Source organism: Schistocerca cancellata, chromosome 2 (genome assembly GCF_023864275.1).
Source record: "Schistocerca cancellata isolate TAMUIC-IGC-003103 chromosome 2, iqSchCanc2.1, whole genome shotgun sequence".
Taxonomy (NCBI): Eukaryota; Metazoa; Arthropoda; class Insecta; order Orthoptera; family Acrididae; genus Schistocerca; species Schistocerca cancellata.
In genome coordinates, this window is record NC_064627.1 from 1,088,105,810 (window position 1) to 1,088,120,274 (window position 14,465).

At 42.8% G+C, this 14,465-nt stretch overlaps 1 protein-coding gene across 1 annotated transcript in view; it reads right to left on the bottom strand.

Moving 5' to 3' along the window:
* The window catches only part of LOC126161231 (adhesion G protein-coupled receptor E3-like), a 140,727-nt gene that overhangs the window by 75,918 nt on the left and 50,344 nt on the right, over positions 1–14,465 (bottom strand). The window contains exon 5 of the mRNA XM_049916973.1: positions 3,843–4,025. Within this exon, the coding sequence (XP_049772930.1) occupies positions 3,843–4,025 (183 nt within the window). The remainder of the gene's footprint in view (positions 1–3,842; positions 4,026–14,465) is intronic.

The window sequence follows — 14,465 nt, forward strand, 5'->3', positions numbered from 1 at the left end:
CTCCTACCTTCCAAACTTACTCTGTTTTTGACAGCTGCAGTAGACATTACTCCAACAAATGTTTTTGTTCCTTTCTGGAAATTTTAAATGGAGTATGCTTACAATTAGAAAATATGTATTCTAGACAGAAAGTACTGTGTTTTATCCAAGGAGAATTTTTCCAGACTAAGCCTTCTTATTCTGAATGTGTTTAAGTAATTGCTAGAAGACAGTCTATATCAAGTACTTGTCCTTCATAACCAGTGGTCATTTCGCTTCTATGCCTTTTTATTTTGAATGTCACGCAGTGTATAGCAAGTGTTCGTCCGCATAATCAGCGGCAATTTCGCATCTGGCTGTAATTGTTAAACATTAGCTGCTGGACGTCTTTTCGCAGTTAGTTGACACATTTTCTTCCACTATCCACTGCCCACTGGTCGCGCTGTTGCCTGTCCGTGATACCTCATCTCACTGCTTGCAGGTAACTTCTTTGACGATCGTAAGGAAATGCAGGAACACTAACCAATTTCTATTTGATGTAATGAAGGACGGTTCTCTTTAAATACTGATAAATGCAGGATAACAAAGAGAAAGAACCATTTAGTATCCAATTAAAACGTCAGTGGTCAATATCTTGAGCACGTCACATCGTCTGTCTATATAAGGCTTATACTAAGAAGTGGTATGAAACGGGACGATCTCGTGAATCAGTACTGGGGAAGGTAGATGGACAACATAGATTTTTTTTGGAAGGAACCTGGGAACGTGTGAAGCATTCGCAAAGGAAATTGCTTGCAAGACTACAGCGCGACTGATTCTAGAGCATTGTTCCAGACGAACGAGCCCAGAGACGGACTATTCGTAACAGCTCCATACTGCCCACAAAAAGTGTGATAGACATGCTCGGGGAACTTTCATGGGAGTCTTTGGAAGAAAGATGACGTATTACTCGCGAAACCCTAATTGATTTGATATGGCCCGCCACGAATTCCCCTCCAGTGCCAGCCTCTTCATCTCAGAGTAGCACTTGCAATCTACTTCCTAAATTATTTGCTGGGTGTATTCCAATCTCTGTCTTTCTCTACAGTTTTTCCGCTCTACACCTACTTCTAGTACCATGGAAATCATTCCCTAATGTCTCAATACATGTGCTACGTCCTGTCACTTATTCTTAGCAGTGTTTTCCAAAAAATGGTTCAAATGGCTCTGAGCACTATGGGACTTAACATCTCAGGTCATCAGTCCCCTAGAACTTAGAACTACTTAATCCTAACTAACCTAAGGACATCACACACATCCATGCCCGAGGCAGAATTCGAACCTGCGACCGTAGCGGTAGCACAGTTCCAGACTGAAGCGCCTAGAACCGCTCGGCCACACCAGCCGGCAGTGTTTTCCATACATTCCTTTCTTCGTCAATTCTACAAAAAACCTCCTCGTTCCTTACCCTATCACCCCACTAATTTTCAACACTCTTCTACAGCACCACATCTCAAATGCTTCTATTGTCTTCTGTTCTGGTTTTCCCACAGTCCATGTCTCATTGCCATACGATGTTGTGCTCCAAACTTACATTCTAAACAAGTTCTTCCTCAAATAAAGGTCTGTGTTTCATGTTATCAGACTTCTCTTGCCCAGAATGCCCTTTTTGCCAGTGCTAGTTTGCCTTTTACGTCTTCCGTGCTCCGCGCGTCATGGTTTATTTTGCTGCCTAGCTAGCAGAATTTCTTAACTGCATCTACTTCTTGATCACCAATCCTGATGTTAAGTTTCCAGCTGTTCCTATTCTGTTACTTCTTATTACTTTCGTCTTTCTACTAGTTACTCTCAGTCCATATTCTGTACTCAATGAACTGTTCAATCAATTCAACAGATCCTGCTGTTCTGCTTCTCCTTCACTGAGGGTAGCAATGTCATCAGAGAATTTTATCATTGATATCACTTAACTCCGAATTTTAATCTCACTCATGAACCTTTGTTTTATTTCCGTCATTCCTTCTTCGATGAAGAGATTGACCAATAGGGACAGAAGGCTGCATCCCGCCTTTCATCCTTTTACAGCCGTTCTTCGTCTTACAATCTTATCGTTTACTCTTGGTTCCTCACATATTGTATGTTACACACACTTTGTCCTGCAGCTTACTACTATTTTTTCTTAAAAATTTCGAACATCTTGAACCATTTTACATTGTCGAACGCTTTACCAGGTCGACAAATCCTATGAACGTGTCTTGATTTTTCTTCAGTTTTGCTTCCATTATCAACTGCAACGTCAGAACCGCCTCTCTGGAGCTTTTACTCTTCCTAAAGGCAGACTGATCGTCGTGTAGTACATCCTCAATTTTCTTTTCCATTCTTCTGTATATTATTCTTGTCAGTAACTTGGATACATCAGCTGATTGTGCGATAATTCTCACATTTATCTGCTCTGGCTATCTTCGGAACAGTGTGGATGATATTTTTCGAAAGTCTGATTATACGTCGCCAGTCCCATAGATTCAACACATGAACTTAAATAGTCGTTTTGTTGCCACTTCGATTAATTATTTTAGAAATTCCGATGGAATGTTATGTATCCCTTCTGCCTCATTTGATCTCAAATCTTCCAGAGCGCTTTTAAATTATGACTCCGACATTGATCCCCTATGTCTTCCATATCGACTTCAACTTCTTCTTCTATTACAACTTCCCCTCACAGAAGCATTCAGAGTAGCCTTTCCATTTATCCGCTCTCACCTCTGCGTTTAACAGTGGAATTTCTATCCCACTCTTGGGAATTCTACTGTAGCTTATGTAAACGAAATTCTGAATCATCGCTACACCGTTAAAATCAGTTACGAAAATGTCCTTTCAGCAAGTCTCTGAAGCTACAGGGGTCATTTCACAAGATGGTGGTAGTCCTTTCCTTTATGTGGCGCAGAAAATTGCACCCATATTCCCTTTCGAGACCATTACAGAATTAATCGATGTCCATCCTACGGCATGGACGAGGGACTTCAGCTGATGATATATATGAGAAAAAGTACCAGCACAGCTGTATCTTGAGAATGTCTTTATTGTCTCACACGACTAGTTTCGGCGGCACATTACCGCCATCCTCACACCCCACCACTACCAAAAGAGTATTAGAATTCGTTGGCGTTCGGTGAATTTTGTCGGGTAGAGACCTGTGGTGGACAGATTTTTACTTTAAAGTTTGTCTTACTGAATTTCTTGTTAAGCGCTCCGGCGCCAGCGTCAAATGCTTCAAATTTGGAATTTACTCTTTATTAATTACTAGTTAAGGTGTCACTAACCTGAAGTAACCGTTATTGTACTTTGTGTTGGCTGTATCGTGAGCTGTTGCCTTGTGTTTCATATTAGGAATGTTTCGGACTTGTGTTAGAACCCACTGATCTCTGCAAATGGCCGTTCTTTTTTATGTACTTTCTGTGACAATTATTGTTGTTTCGATTACATTATTTGATCATGTCTAAATTTGGAGAGTCTTTAACTGTTGTAGTTTTACTCCAGAATGTAAATTTTGCTGTTTCAAACAAATTAACTAAAAAAATTGGTGAACCGAGGACACACGTTAAAGTTAAACTGAGATTTATTTTGGTAGTCGTTTATTTATTGAGTAAAAACGTGTGATCTGAAATTTGTGAACCTCTGGGAAGAATTCTTTTTATCTGAAACTGTTAGTGAATTCATTGGTAGCGTTACACCTTACTGCTCCAGACCTAGCTCTCTATAGTCACAAGGATAACAATAGAATCACTTAGGATGACAATAGAACCTTTGAAATCTAATGCTATAAAAGAATACTCAAGATTAGATAGGAGAATCGCAAAGCTAATTAGTAATCGTCAGCGTGACGGTACCTGGACGCTGAGCACGTTGGTGTTGAGCTGGAGACCCGGCTGGAGGAAGACCTCGTGGACGGCACTCTCCCGGATCAACGCTGTGGCGACACGCTTGCCCCCAGCCGCCACCCCCGGGGGCAGCACCACCGCCGCCTCCACGGCCTCGTTGTCAGCCATCGCTACAGCGTTCAGTCCCGACTCCTGCCAACACGACAGCACCACTCTGAGTCGGGTTCAGTCTGTGAGCAAATGGACTGTACTGACTGTACTGACGCCGCTGGAGTGAAAGGTGAAATCAATATGTGTAGAGTGAGGGCGCCACATCATACGTCGCTGGAAACCCTTCAAAGCAAATATAGCCTCCGGTCGGCAGCAATCTTCAATACAAGAGCGGTTTTCCAAAGTATTTCATCTACATGAGCATGATTATTCTGCAATTCACACAGAAGTTTTGGGCAGCGGGAGGCAATAGAATCACTTCCAGCCTACATCTCGACCATACCCCTCTCGAGTAACACGCGGGAAAACTGAACACCTGAGCTTCGAGTTAATTTATTACGACGGTCAATTCCTCTTACGTAGGTGGGAGTCACCAAAATACTTTTGCATTCGGAAGAGAAAGCTACTGATCGAAATTTCGTCAAAAGATATCGCCTCTACGAAAAATGTCTTTGTTTTAATACTGCCAGCCCAACTGGCTTGTCATATCCATCATATTCTCTGCTCTGTTCCCGATTAAATAAAACGATTTGCACTTGTTAGAATTTTACCAGTGTACTTTGTCACTCCGGTCTGACAAGGAACCTATGCCGCGCTAAATCCGCTAAGTGATTTCCTGGCAATTGGTATCATATATGACCCTTCCGACACGAAATCACGCATCCAGTCGCAGTACTGAGGCGATACTCCACAATCTGATTAATTGTCACTTGTGCGGAACGGTGTCGATGTCCTTCTGGAAATCTAGAAATATAGAATTAATCTGAGATTCCTTGTCAATAACACCCATTACTTTGACTGACTAAACAGACAGTCATGTTCCACTAGAACGGCATTTTCTTAATGTGTGCTGCTTATGTGTGGAACGATTCTTTTCTTAGAGACATTTCATAATCTTGGAATACAATAAACACTATGTGATCAAAAGTATCCAGACACCCCAAAAGCCACGCGGGATTAGCCGAGCGGTCTCAGGCGCTGCAGTCATGGACTGTGCGGCTCTTCCCGGCGGAGGTTCGAGTACTCCCTCGGGCATGGGTGTGTGTGTTTGTCCTTCGGGTAATTTAGGCTAAGTAGTGTGTAAGCTTAGGGACTAATGACCGTAGCAGTTATGACCTATAAGATTTCACACACATTTGAAGATTTGGACACCCCAAAAAACATACGTTTTTCATATTAGGTGCACTGTGCTGCCACCTACTGCCAGGTACTCCATATCAGCGACCTCAGTAGTCATTAGGTACCATGAGAGAGCAGAATGGGGCGCTCCGCGGAATCCACGGACTTCGAATGTGGTCAGGTAACTGGGTGCCACTTGTGTCATACGTCTGTACGCGAGATTTCCACACTCCTAAACATCCCTATGTCCACTGTTTCCGATGTGATAGTGAAGTGAAAAAGTTAAGGGACACATACAGCACAAAAGCGTAAAGGCCGACCTCGTCTGTTGACTCACAGAGACCGCTGACAGTTGAAGAGCGTCGTAATGTGTAATAGGCAGACATCTGTCCAGGCCATCACACAGAAATTCCAAACTGCATCAGGAACCACTGAAAGTGCTATGACAGTTAGGCTGGAGGTGAGAAAACGTGGATTTCATGGTCTAACGGCTGCTCATAAGCCACACATCACACCGGTGAATGCCAAACGACGCCTCGCTTGGTGTAAGGTGCGTAAACATTGGACGATTTAACAGTGGAAAAACGTTGTGTGAAGTGACAAATCACGGTACACAATGTGGCGATCCGATGGCAGGGGGTGGGTATGGCGAATGCCCGTGAACGTCATCTGCCAGTGTGTGTAGTGCCAACAGTAAAATTCGGAGGCGGTGGTGTTTTGGTGTGGTCGTGTTTTTCGTGGCACTATCGCAGCACAGGCCTACATTGGTGTTTTAAGCACGTTCTTGCTTCCCACTGATGAAGAGCAATTCGGGGATGGCGATTGTATCTTTCAACACGACCGAGCAATGCGCGGCCTGTGGCGGCGTGGTCACACGACAGTAACATCCCTGTAATTAGACTGGCCTGCACAAAGTCCTGACCTGAATCCTTCAGAACACCTTTGGGGTGTTTGGAACGCCGGCTTCGTGCCAGGCCTCACCGACCGATATCGATACCTCCCCTCAGCGCAGCACTCCGTGAAGACTGGGCTGCCACTCCCCAAGAAACATTCCGGCACCTGATTGCACGTATGCCTGTGAGAATGGAAGCTGTCATCAAGGCTAAGGGTGGGCCAACTCCATACTGAATTCCAGCATTGCCGATGGAGGTCGCCACGGACTTGGTAAGTCATTTTCAGCCAGATGTCCGGATACTTTTGATCACATAGAGTACGTTGCAGAATCCTACTACTGTCAGTCATAAGAGTCAATAATTTAGCTGATTACACTTATTTCCTTTCTTGTGGCTTGCTATGACTGTACAACTTTTCAGCCTTTAGTTGCCTGTGTGTAAGTGTGTGTGTGTGTGTGTGTGTGTGTGTGTGTGTGTGTGTGTGTGTTTGTATATACTCACTTTCTTACCATCTCACTATCGGCCAGAAATTGGGTAAATGTGATCAGGTTTTGTAAAACTCTGTATTAAAACACAAACAACACAAGAGGATAGCGAAAAGAATTACGCAGGTATATGTGGCTCTGGCTGATCACTTACAAAATCATGGATAGTCAGGCCACCCTGGTAAGACATAAAAACAAACTCCGTAAAACTTTAGTAGAATGCTTTTATGTGTTTTAGCAGTCATTCTTTAAGAAAGCGTAAATGTCGTCAGATTCTGTAAAACTGTGAGTTAAAACACATTAATGCAAGAGGAAAGCTAAACGAATTGCTCGGATATACGTGTATAGGTGATACCTAAAATTTTACGGAACAAATCTGGTAGTACACACAACCTTGAAAGTCGTACGACATCCGTGTCATTGTCAGTTGACATAGAGCACGAATTGGTAGGTAAATTAGATGCTATCCTGTTGTCTGAATATAAAACACAGTCAAATAGACAACTAAAATATTATCTGTACGCCACAAGCACCACACGTGGGAGGGTCCGCTCCCCAAGGCAAGAAGCCATTCACCATAGGGCTGTGTCCTTTCTGAAAAGTAGCGAGAAGGATTTCAGCCCTTCTATGCAGCTAGCAAGGGGTACGTCATGACCGAGCTGTTGACTTTACGTGGTGCAGCTCGTTGTCTGTCAGTTCCAGTCAGTCTTCTACCCACCTACACACACACACACACACACACACACACACACACACACACACACATACGACTCTGTATTTCAACAGTGAGGAGATAGCATGTAGATAGTTTGCACAGTGAATTATCGTATTATCGTGACACGAATCGTTGGATGCTATATCCACCCTTTCGTTCCCCGTAATACTCATGTGCCCTGGAACCCAGCAGAAAACACCTCCGTTCCCAGTCTTTATAAGTAAAAAAAAAGGCGTCCTGTATATTCTTGATTACTCTATCTGATGGGTACAAATGTTGTAGAGAATTAAGGACACTCAGGAAGTCTGACACACGAGGAATATAGCACTCGCAACACATTCTAATCTGCTCCAATGTCCTCAAGATGGTTTATAGTTCTGTATCGAACTCAGTGAATTCCTGAGGTGACCAGATTGAGGTGACTGGATCTTGAACACCATCAGGAAAAACAATAGAGCAGACAAGGGAGTTAAGTGGTTTGGACACACCCGTGAATAGAAATGTATAGCTGTAGTGTTCATTTAAAATATTGTATTAAAAACAGACGTAGAAGGGCAACCTCTATCGTACTGGACTAAATACAAAATTACTCTGGACCTCTGCAGTACCCAGGCTGGCAGTCGGTTGACTTTGTACTTGCCCAACACAGAGTGAGTCCAGCTCATGCTGCAAACGGATCGCAAACAGCCTTGTTGCTCGTGGACGACTTGAGAAAAGGCATTCCACAACTTGATGGACAACTGGATGGTATGTTGGTGAAGTGGGAACAGAGAGGCGGAGTTGCTGCCCAATGGTAAGCGGTGGTTTCCCAGTCTCAGCAAAGAGACTAATCCTGTAAGGTACCCGCGGACAATCTGATACCCACATGGTGGATAACATCAATGATGGTCAGGTAAGAAGGTGCACCCACACCCATAGTCCCTACAAACCTGGAGCAGAATCGCATTGTCCGTTCCCCAACAGATGTTGCTAAAGGCTTTCTGGGTCCTCGCCTTCACGTCTTTTAAGTACGGTAACCGAATCGAAAAATGAGGCCCAATAATCTTACCAAGTGAGGTAAATTAAAAATACGAGCGAGCGTTTGTATCTCATATGCTAAAAACTGTAACTATTTCATCAATCTTGTCTTTATTAAGTGACTTAAACAACTTTACTATACCAAGAATATCTACTATCGCATTACTCATATTGGCAGCTGTTTCTGATTCGAATTCTGGAGTATCTATCGTATCTACTTTGGTGAACGAATTTCGGAAAACCATCTGTAGTAACTTCGCTTTAGTGCTTCTGTCGTCGTCATCATTGTCATAAAGCAGTGAAACTGTCATTGTCTCTTTGTCGTTGGTATACTTTATATACGACCAGAATCTCTTTGGATTATCTGCCGGCGCGCGGAATGGCCACGCGGTTCGAGGCGCCATGTAACGGATTGCGCGGCCCCTCCCACCGTAGGTCCTCCCTCGGGCATGGGTGTGAGTGTTGTTCTTAGTATAAGTTAGTTTAAGTAGTGTGTAAGTCTAGGGATCGATGACTTCAGAAGTTTGGTCCCTTAGGAATTCACACACATTCGAACATTATCTACCAGATTTCGAGACAATGGAACGCTGTGAAAAATATTAAAAGCACTTCACACTGAAGTCCTCACGAAACGTCGAAATGTCGAACATATGAAGATCGTTGCCAATCTTGGAGATTTTGCTTCTTTAAAAAATCTGGCATGCTTTTTCGTTGCTTCTGCAACTTTATCATAATTTTTGTACCATGAGGAATCGCCACTATTAATTCTTATGAATATCTCAATTGTCGTCCACCACATTTTTTTTTTAAATTTAAGCCACATTTGGTCGACGATTTCATAGTCAGTACGCAATGTATGCAGATTGTGTCTTGAGAAGAGGTCAAACGAATTTCAACCATTATTTCGAACACTACTGTGTCGTGAAGTTCAGTTACGAAAAATGAACTGTCATTTTTAGCAGGAGTGGCAGTTGATCTGCGTATGTCGAGTAACATTCGCAAAAATAAGGCGAAAGTTGAATTTTACTAATTTGATTTGGTGTGCTTTTCTTGGGAACTGTTGGTATCCACTAAGGAAGCGTGCAGACCTAAATTATGTGCTACCAGGTGTAGAAGTATGAAACCGGAATTTGGTTGTAATAATTACACTTCTGTTGTTTGAAACTGATAAACAATATTTTATTGAAAATAATCTCCACTGCTGTTTATACATTTCGCCCACCTCTCCGGCAGGCTATGAATGCCACGCCAAAAAAAAACAGTTCTCCTTTTGAAGCGAACCAGTCAGCGAGCCATTTTCGTACATTTTCATACGACCTGAAGTGTTGTTCAGCGAGATCGTGTGCCACTGATGGAAACATATGATAATAGGAAGGAGACAAGTCTACAGAATAAGCGCTTGCCCTAGTATTTCCAAACTGAACGCCTCGATCGTTTCCCTGACCAGTTTTGCTGAAAGTGATGGGCTTTATCACGGAGCAATGTGACTTTGTGTTGTCTTTTTCCATATTTCGGTCGTTTTTCACGTAATGCTCGATTTATATCATCATTTTCTGTTGGTAGCGATCAGTGTCAACGGTTTCACCAGGTTTTAGCAGCTCCTAATAGATGACACCCTACTGATCCCGCCAAACACAGAGCAATGTCTTCTATCCAAAGCGATGTGGTCTTGCAGTGGATGTCGACGGTTTTCATGGATTTACGCACGATTTGCGACGCTCAGGATTCTCAAGATATATTCATTTTTCATCACTTGTCACTATTCAATGGAGAAACGACTTTCTTTTGAATCTGGCGAGCAGCATTTCACAACTGGTCTTTGGATTTGCTTGCTGACTTTTATTCAGTTCACGCGGTAGGCATTTTCCCACTTTCTGCACCTTTTCCATAGCTTTCAACCGAAGAGAAACGACTTTCTGCTTCACATTCAGTTGTTCCGCGAGTTCCTGTTGACGTTGAGTATCATTTTCATCCAATAAGGCCTGCAATTCGTTGTCTTCGAACTTTTTCGGTGGTTTCCCACTCTCGTTTTTTCTCACGTCAAAATCACCACTTTTGAATTTTTTGAACTACTCGAAACGCTGTGTTTTCCCAATGGCATGCTCACCGAAAGCTTCGACAAGCATTCGAAGCGATTCTGCAGTAGTTATCTGCAAATGATAACGGAAAACCAACGCTGTCTGCAAATCGTAGTTCGTAGGCACAAAACTGCATATGTTTACGGGTTTGAAACAGATACCGATGTATGGAACTTGGGTTACTGTGTGTTGACATTCGTCGTCAGCCGTTGCAGGAAGCAGACGGCGCTGTAGACGCCGTCCCACGGGGTCCTACACTGACGACTAGCATCATCTAGAGAGAAATTCCGGTTTCGTACTTCCACGACTGGTAATTATAAGAAAAAATTTGCTGAAATGGTCTGTAGCTTTAGGGCTGCCTTTGATCAGTTCATTATTTACGCTTAACGAAATTCTCTCTTCCTCCTGACAGATTTATTGTTACGCTCCAAATAGTTCTTATACTTTTGCCGGTGGAACTCATTTTTTCTTGGAAATACATACGTTCTGATGTTCTCATAATGTTGCTTAGAATTTTACGATAAAATTTGTTATGTGATTGAACTCTGTAATCATACATGTCCCTCGACGTAGTTTGCAATTTACTCTGAGTGTATTTGAAGCTGAGGGGTTAGAAACGTTTGATCGACTGACACATGTTACTTTTTAGGAAAGTAGGCTACGACTGTTTGAATAAATTCCGTTTGGGCATTCGACCGCATCGTTGTGAACCACCAAAAAGCTACAAAACCGATGTTTCGACAGTCTTTGCAGACCGACGTTTCACCTTTCGACCACCTTCAGGGCGACAAACCTACTGGTTTATGAGCACACTCTTCCCTATATACCGTTCTATTTCAGTCACTTTCCTGGAATGTCATTGGACATTTCAAAGGCAAGACGCCAAAGAGGGGTGGATGTAGGTAGGCTATTACCTACGCTGCCCTAGCGAGCGACTGAAAAAAAATTTAAATGGCTCTGAGCACTATGGGACTCAACATCTTAGGTCATAAGTCCCCTAAAACTTAGAACTACTTAAACCTAACTAACCTAAGGACATCACACACACCCATGCCCGAGGCAGGATTCGAACCAGCGAGCGACTGGCCAAGCCACAGAGAATCAGAAGCTGGTAACCAGGGGCTACGTTTTCCTACATCCAGACGTCGTTACGACACGGCAGCTTTCTGTGGCCATCTCTTTACACTGTTCATCACGAGACTTGAGGAGTAGGTAGGTGGCGAAAAAACGCGGCCCGTTGGATTTGGATCGCTGACAGCTAGGCCGCCGCTAACTTGTAGCCATCCTCGCTGTTCATGCAATTAGGGCAACTACTTCGACAGCGTTCTTGTTTTCCGCTGCTGTATCTTTGGCTGCCGGGCAAGTAAGCTGGTCTCTTGAAAATTTATGGGTCGGTCATATTGCAGGTGGTCTTGGGCTATATCTGGTTTGCTGTGTTCTCACAGTCACGTATAACACTCTAGCTCCTACACGCGGACGCTAACAGCTTTCCCGATACTGTCCATAGAAGTCACCACAATAACCTGCAGCTTAGAGAGCATCCACGGAATCCTTGACGGGCCTCAATAGATCTCGGATCTTGCAGCCGATCTGAAATGTAGCTCTGGTTACTGCACCTCTCTGAAGCGGTCGCAAATGAGGTACCCGAACAACAGAGAGCTGAGCTCCTGTTCCTTTACCGGCGTAATCTTCGCTGATCCTCACTGCATGTTTTTACTGCTCTGTGCATGACTCAGAGTTTGTTTAATTCATGGTAAAGATTAGTAGTGTTGCTTATCCAGTAAGCTTGGGAGTACATGACACGGCGTAATTTCGTGCTAGATAATTGTTGCACGCTGCATGCAAGTTTTCTTTGATGTGAGTCGATTTTCTGGGAATAGAGAATAACGGTGATTCACCTTTACTGGAGTATAAGTGACATAGAACACTGAGCTGCAAAATGGGACAAGGTATACAGGAAACACTCGCAAACTGCTACGACCGGGGACTAGTTTGTGGAGGCCTTTACGATTTTGCGTTCGGAGCGAGCTGCCTTTCGGAGAGTTAGTTAAGCTTTAACAAATAATTGGGAGAAATTACTTTCGTTGGAAAATGTTAACACTGGAGGAAAATTTGTTTGACTTAGATGACAGCGATGATAGAGAGACTGGAATTTGCGATCAAACCAAGGTAGCGAATACGTTTGGAGAAAAACCTAAGAATGACAGCCTCCAGGGCGATTTCCATGGGCAACGCTGTCGCCTGATCGAAATTAAGGAAGCAAGAAGACGAGACATTTTGCCTGTATTAATAGAGAACGTTGTGATAATTTCGAAGTCGGAAATGGAGAGTCGGGCGAAGGAAATAAAAACTTTAAGTATTCCATTGTCCTTCAAAGTTAGTCGTGTTTACGCCTCGGTGTACAGTGCTCTAAACATATGGCAAGTGGCTCATCTTGACAGTGGCTAAAAGGTAATAAGCCGAAATACCGGTACAAGAGTTAATAATACCACGGACACACTCACGAAAAATGATGCAGTATTCGTCATCCAGGCTAACTACAAAGTTTGCCGATTACGCTATAATTGTGTCACAGACAGCAAATGACCTGGAAGATCAGCTGATTAATAAGAATAGTGTTTCGAAACGACGAACATCAACGCAAGTAGAATAAAGGTAGTGGTATGTCGTCGGATTACGGAATTAAATTAAGAAATAAGACGGTGGAAGTTGCAGATTAGTTTCGCTATTTAGGTGGCAAAATAAGTGACGGTGGCCGAAGGAAACGGGATATGAAATGCAGGGTTACAGTAACGAGAGAAGCTTTTGTGAAAAAAAATGAAATATGTTAACATGCAATACAGATTTAAAAGTTATGAGGTATTTTCTGAAAGTATTTGTGTGGAATGAGGCCTTGTAGACAAGTGAACGTGGAGAATAACACTAAAGACAAGAAATGAATAGAAGATTATGAAATGTAGTGCTACAGTAGAACGCTGAAAATTAGTTATGTTTCATCGGATAACAAATCAATAGGTACCAAATCAAACCGAAAAAATGAATGTATGGTAAAATTTGACTTAAAGAAAGGACATCCTGAACCATCAAGGAATAGTCAATCTGGTTGTGGGCGGAATACTGGAGAGCAAAAATTTTCAGGGGAACCAAGGCTTAACTACAATACTCAGTTCGAAATGGACGTAGGTTGGAGTAGATACGGAGACATGAAGAGCCTTGTATGGATAGAGCTGCATCAAACCAGTGTTCGGCCAAATTAAGATGGTATTTTGTAGCTCACAGAAAAATGATAGATTGTGTTTTCTTGCAGTTTGTCGTAGTCGGTTTTGAAACGTCCCCTTAGAAAAATTATACAGGACTGTGCCTAAACTGACACACAATATTTTTTTGCGCAACGCAATCTGACTTTCAATAATCGCAACAAAAGAATGGCCCTGACTAACATTAGCCTATACCTTTCACAAATCACTTACCCCCCCCCCCCCCCAAAAAATCTTCGTTACTCGAACTACTGCAATACAGCGAGCGCCACTACTGCCAGCTAAATAAAAGATTCAAACTACGGAAGGCACTAACTACTGATAGGCATAGTTAGCAAATGAAAGATTTTAATAGAGAACAAACAATGTATTTACCTTAATAGTCATAATATATATAGCAGTTCATGATATCCAGTATTACAAATTTCAAAACTCCGCCATCTCTCTCCTCATATCCACCACTGCTGGCGGCTCACCTCCAACTGCGCAACGCTACGCGCTGTTCACATCCAGCTGCCCAACACTACAATGACAGACAACAGTGCAAACTAGCCACAGATTGCACACAGCACAGCCAGTGATTTTCATACAGAGCGCTACATAACGTTGCCAATAAGAAAACATAAACTAACGTTGCCAATAAGAAAACATAAACAGCCTACTTACAGTTTCTACGTTTTTCATTTGTTGTTGTGGTGTGAGTCCGAAGACTGATTTCACGTATCTCTGCACGATAGTCTCTCCTGAGCAACCCTTTTCATCTCTGAATAACTACTGCAATCTACAGCATACCTTTATTTTTGGTTTATCGAATACAAATTGTGATATCCCTTCACAGAACGTGCGGGTACGAAATTT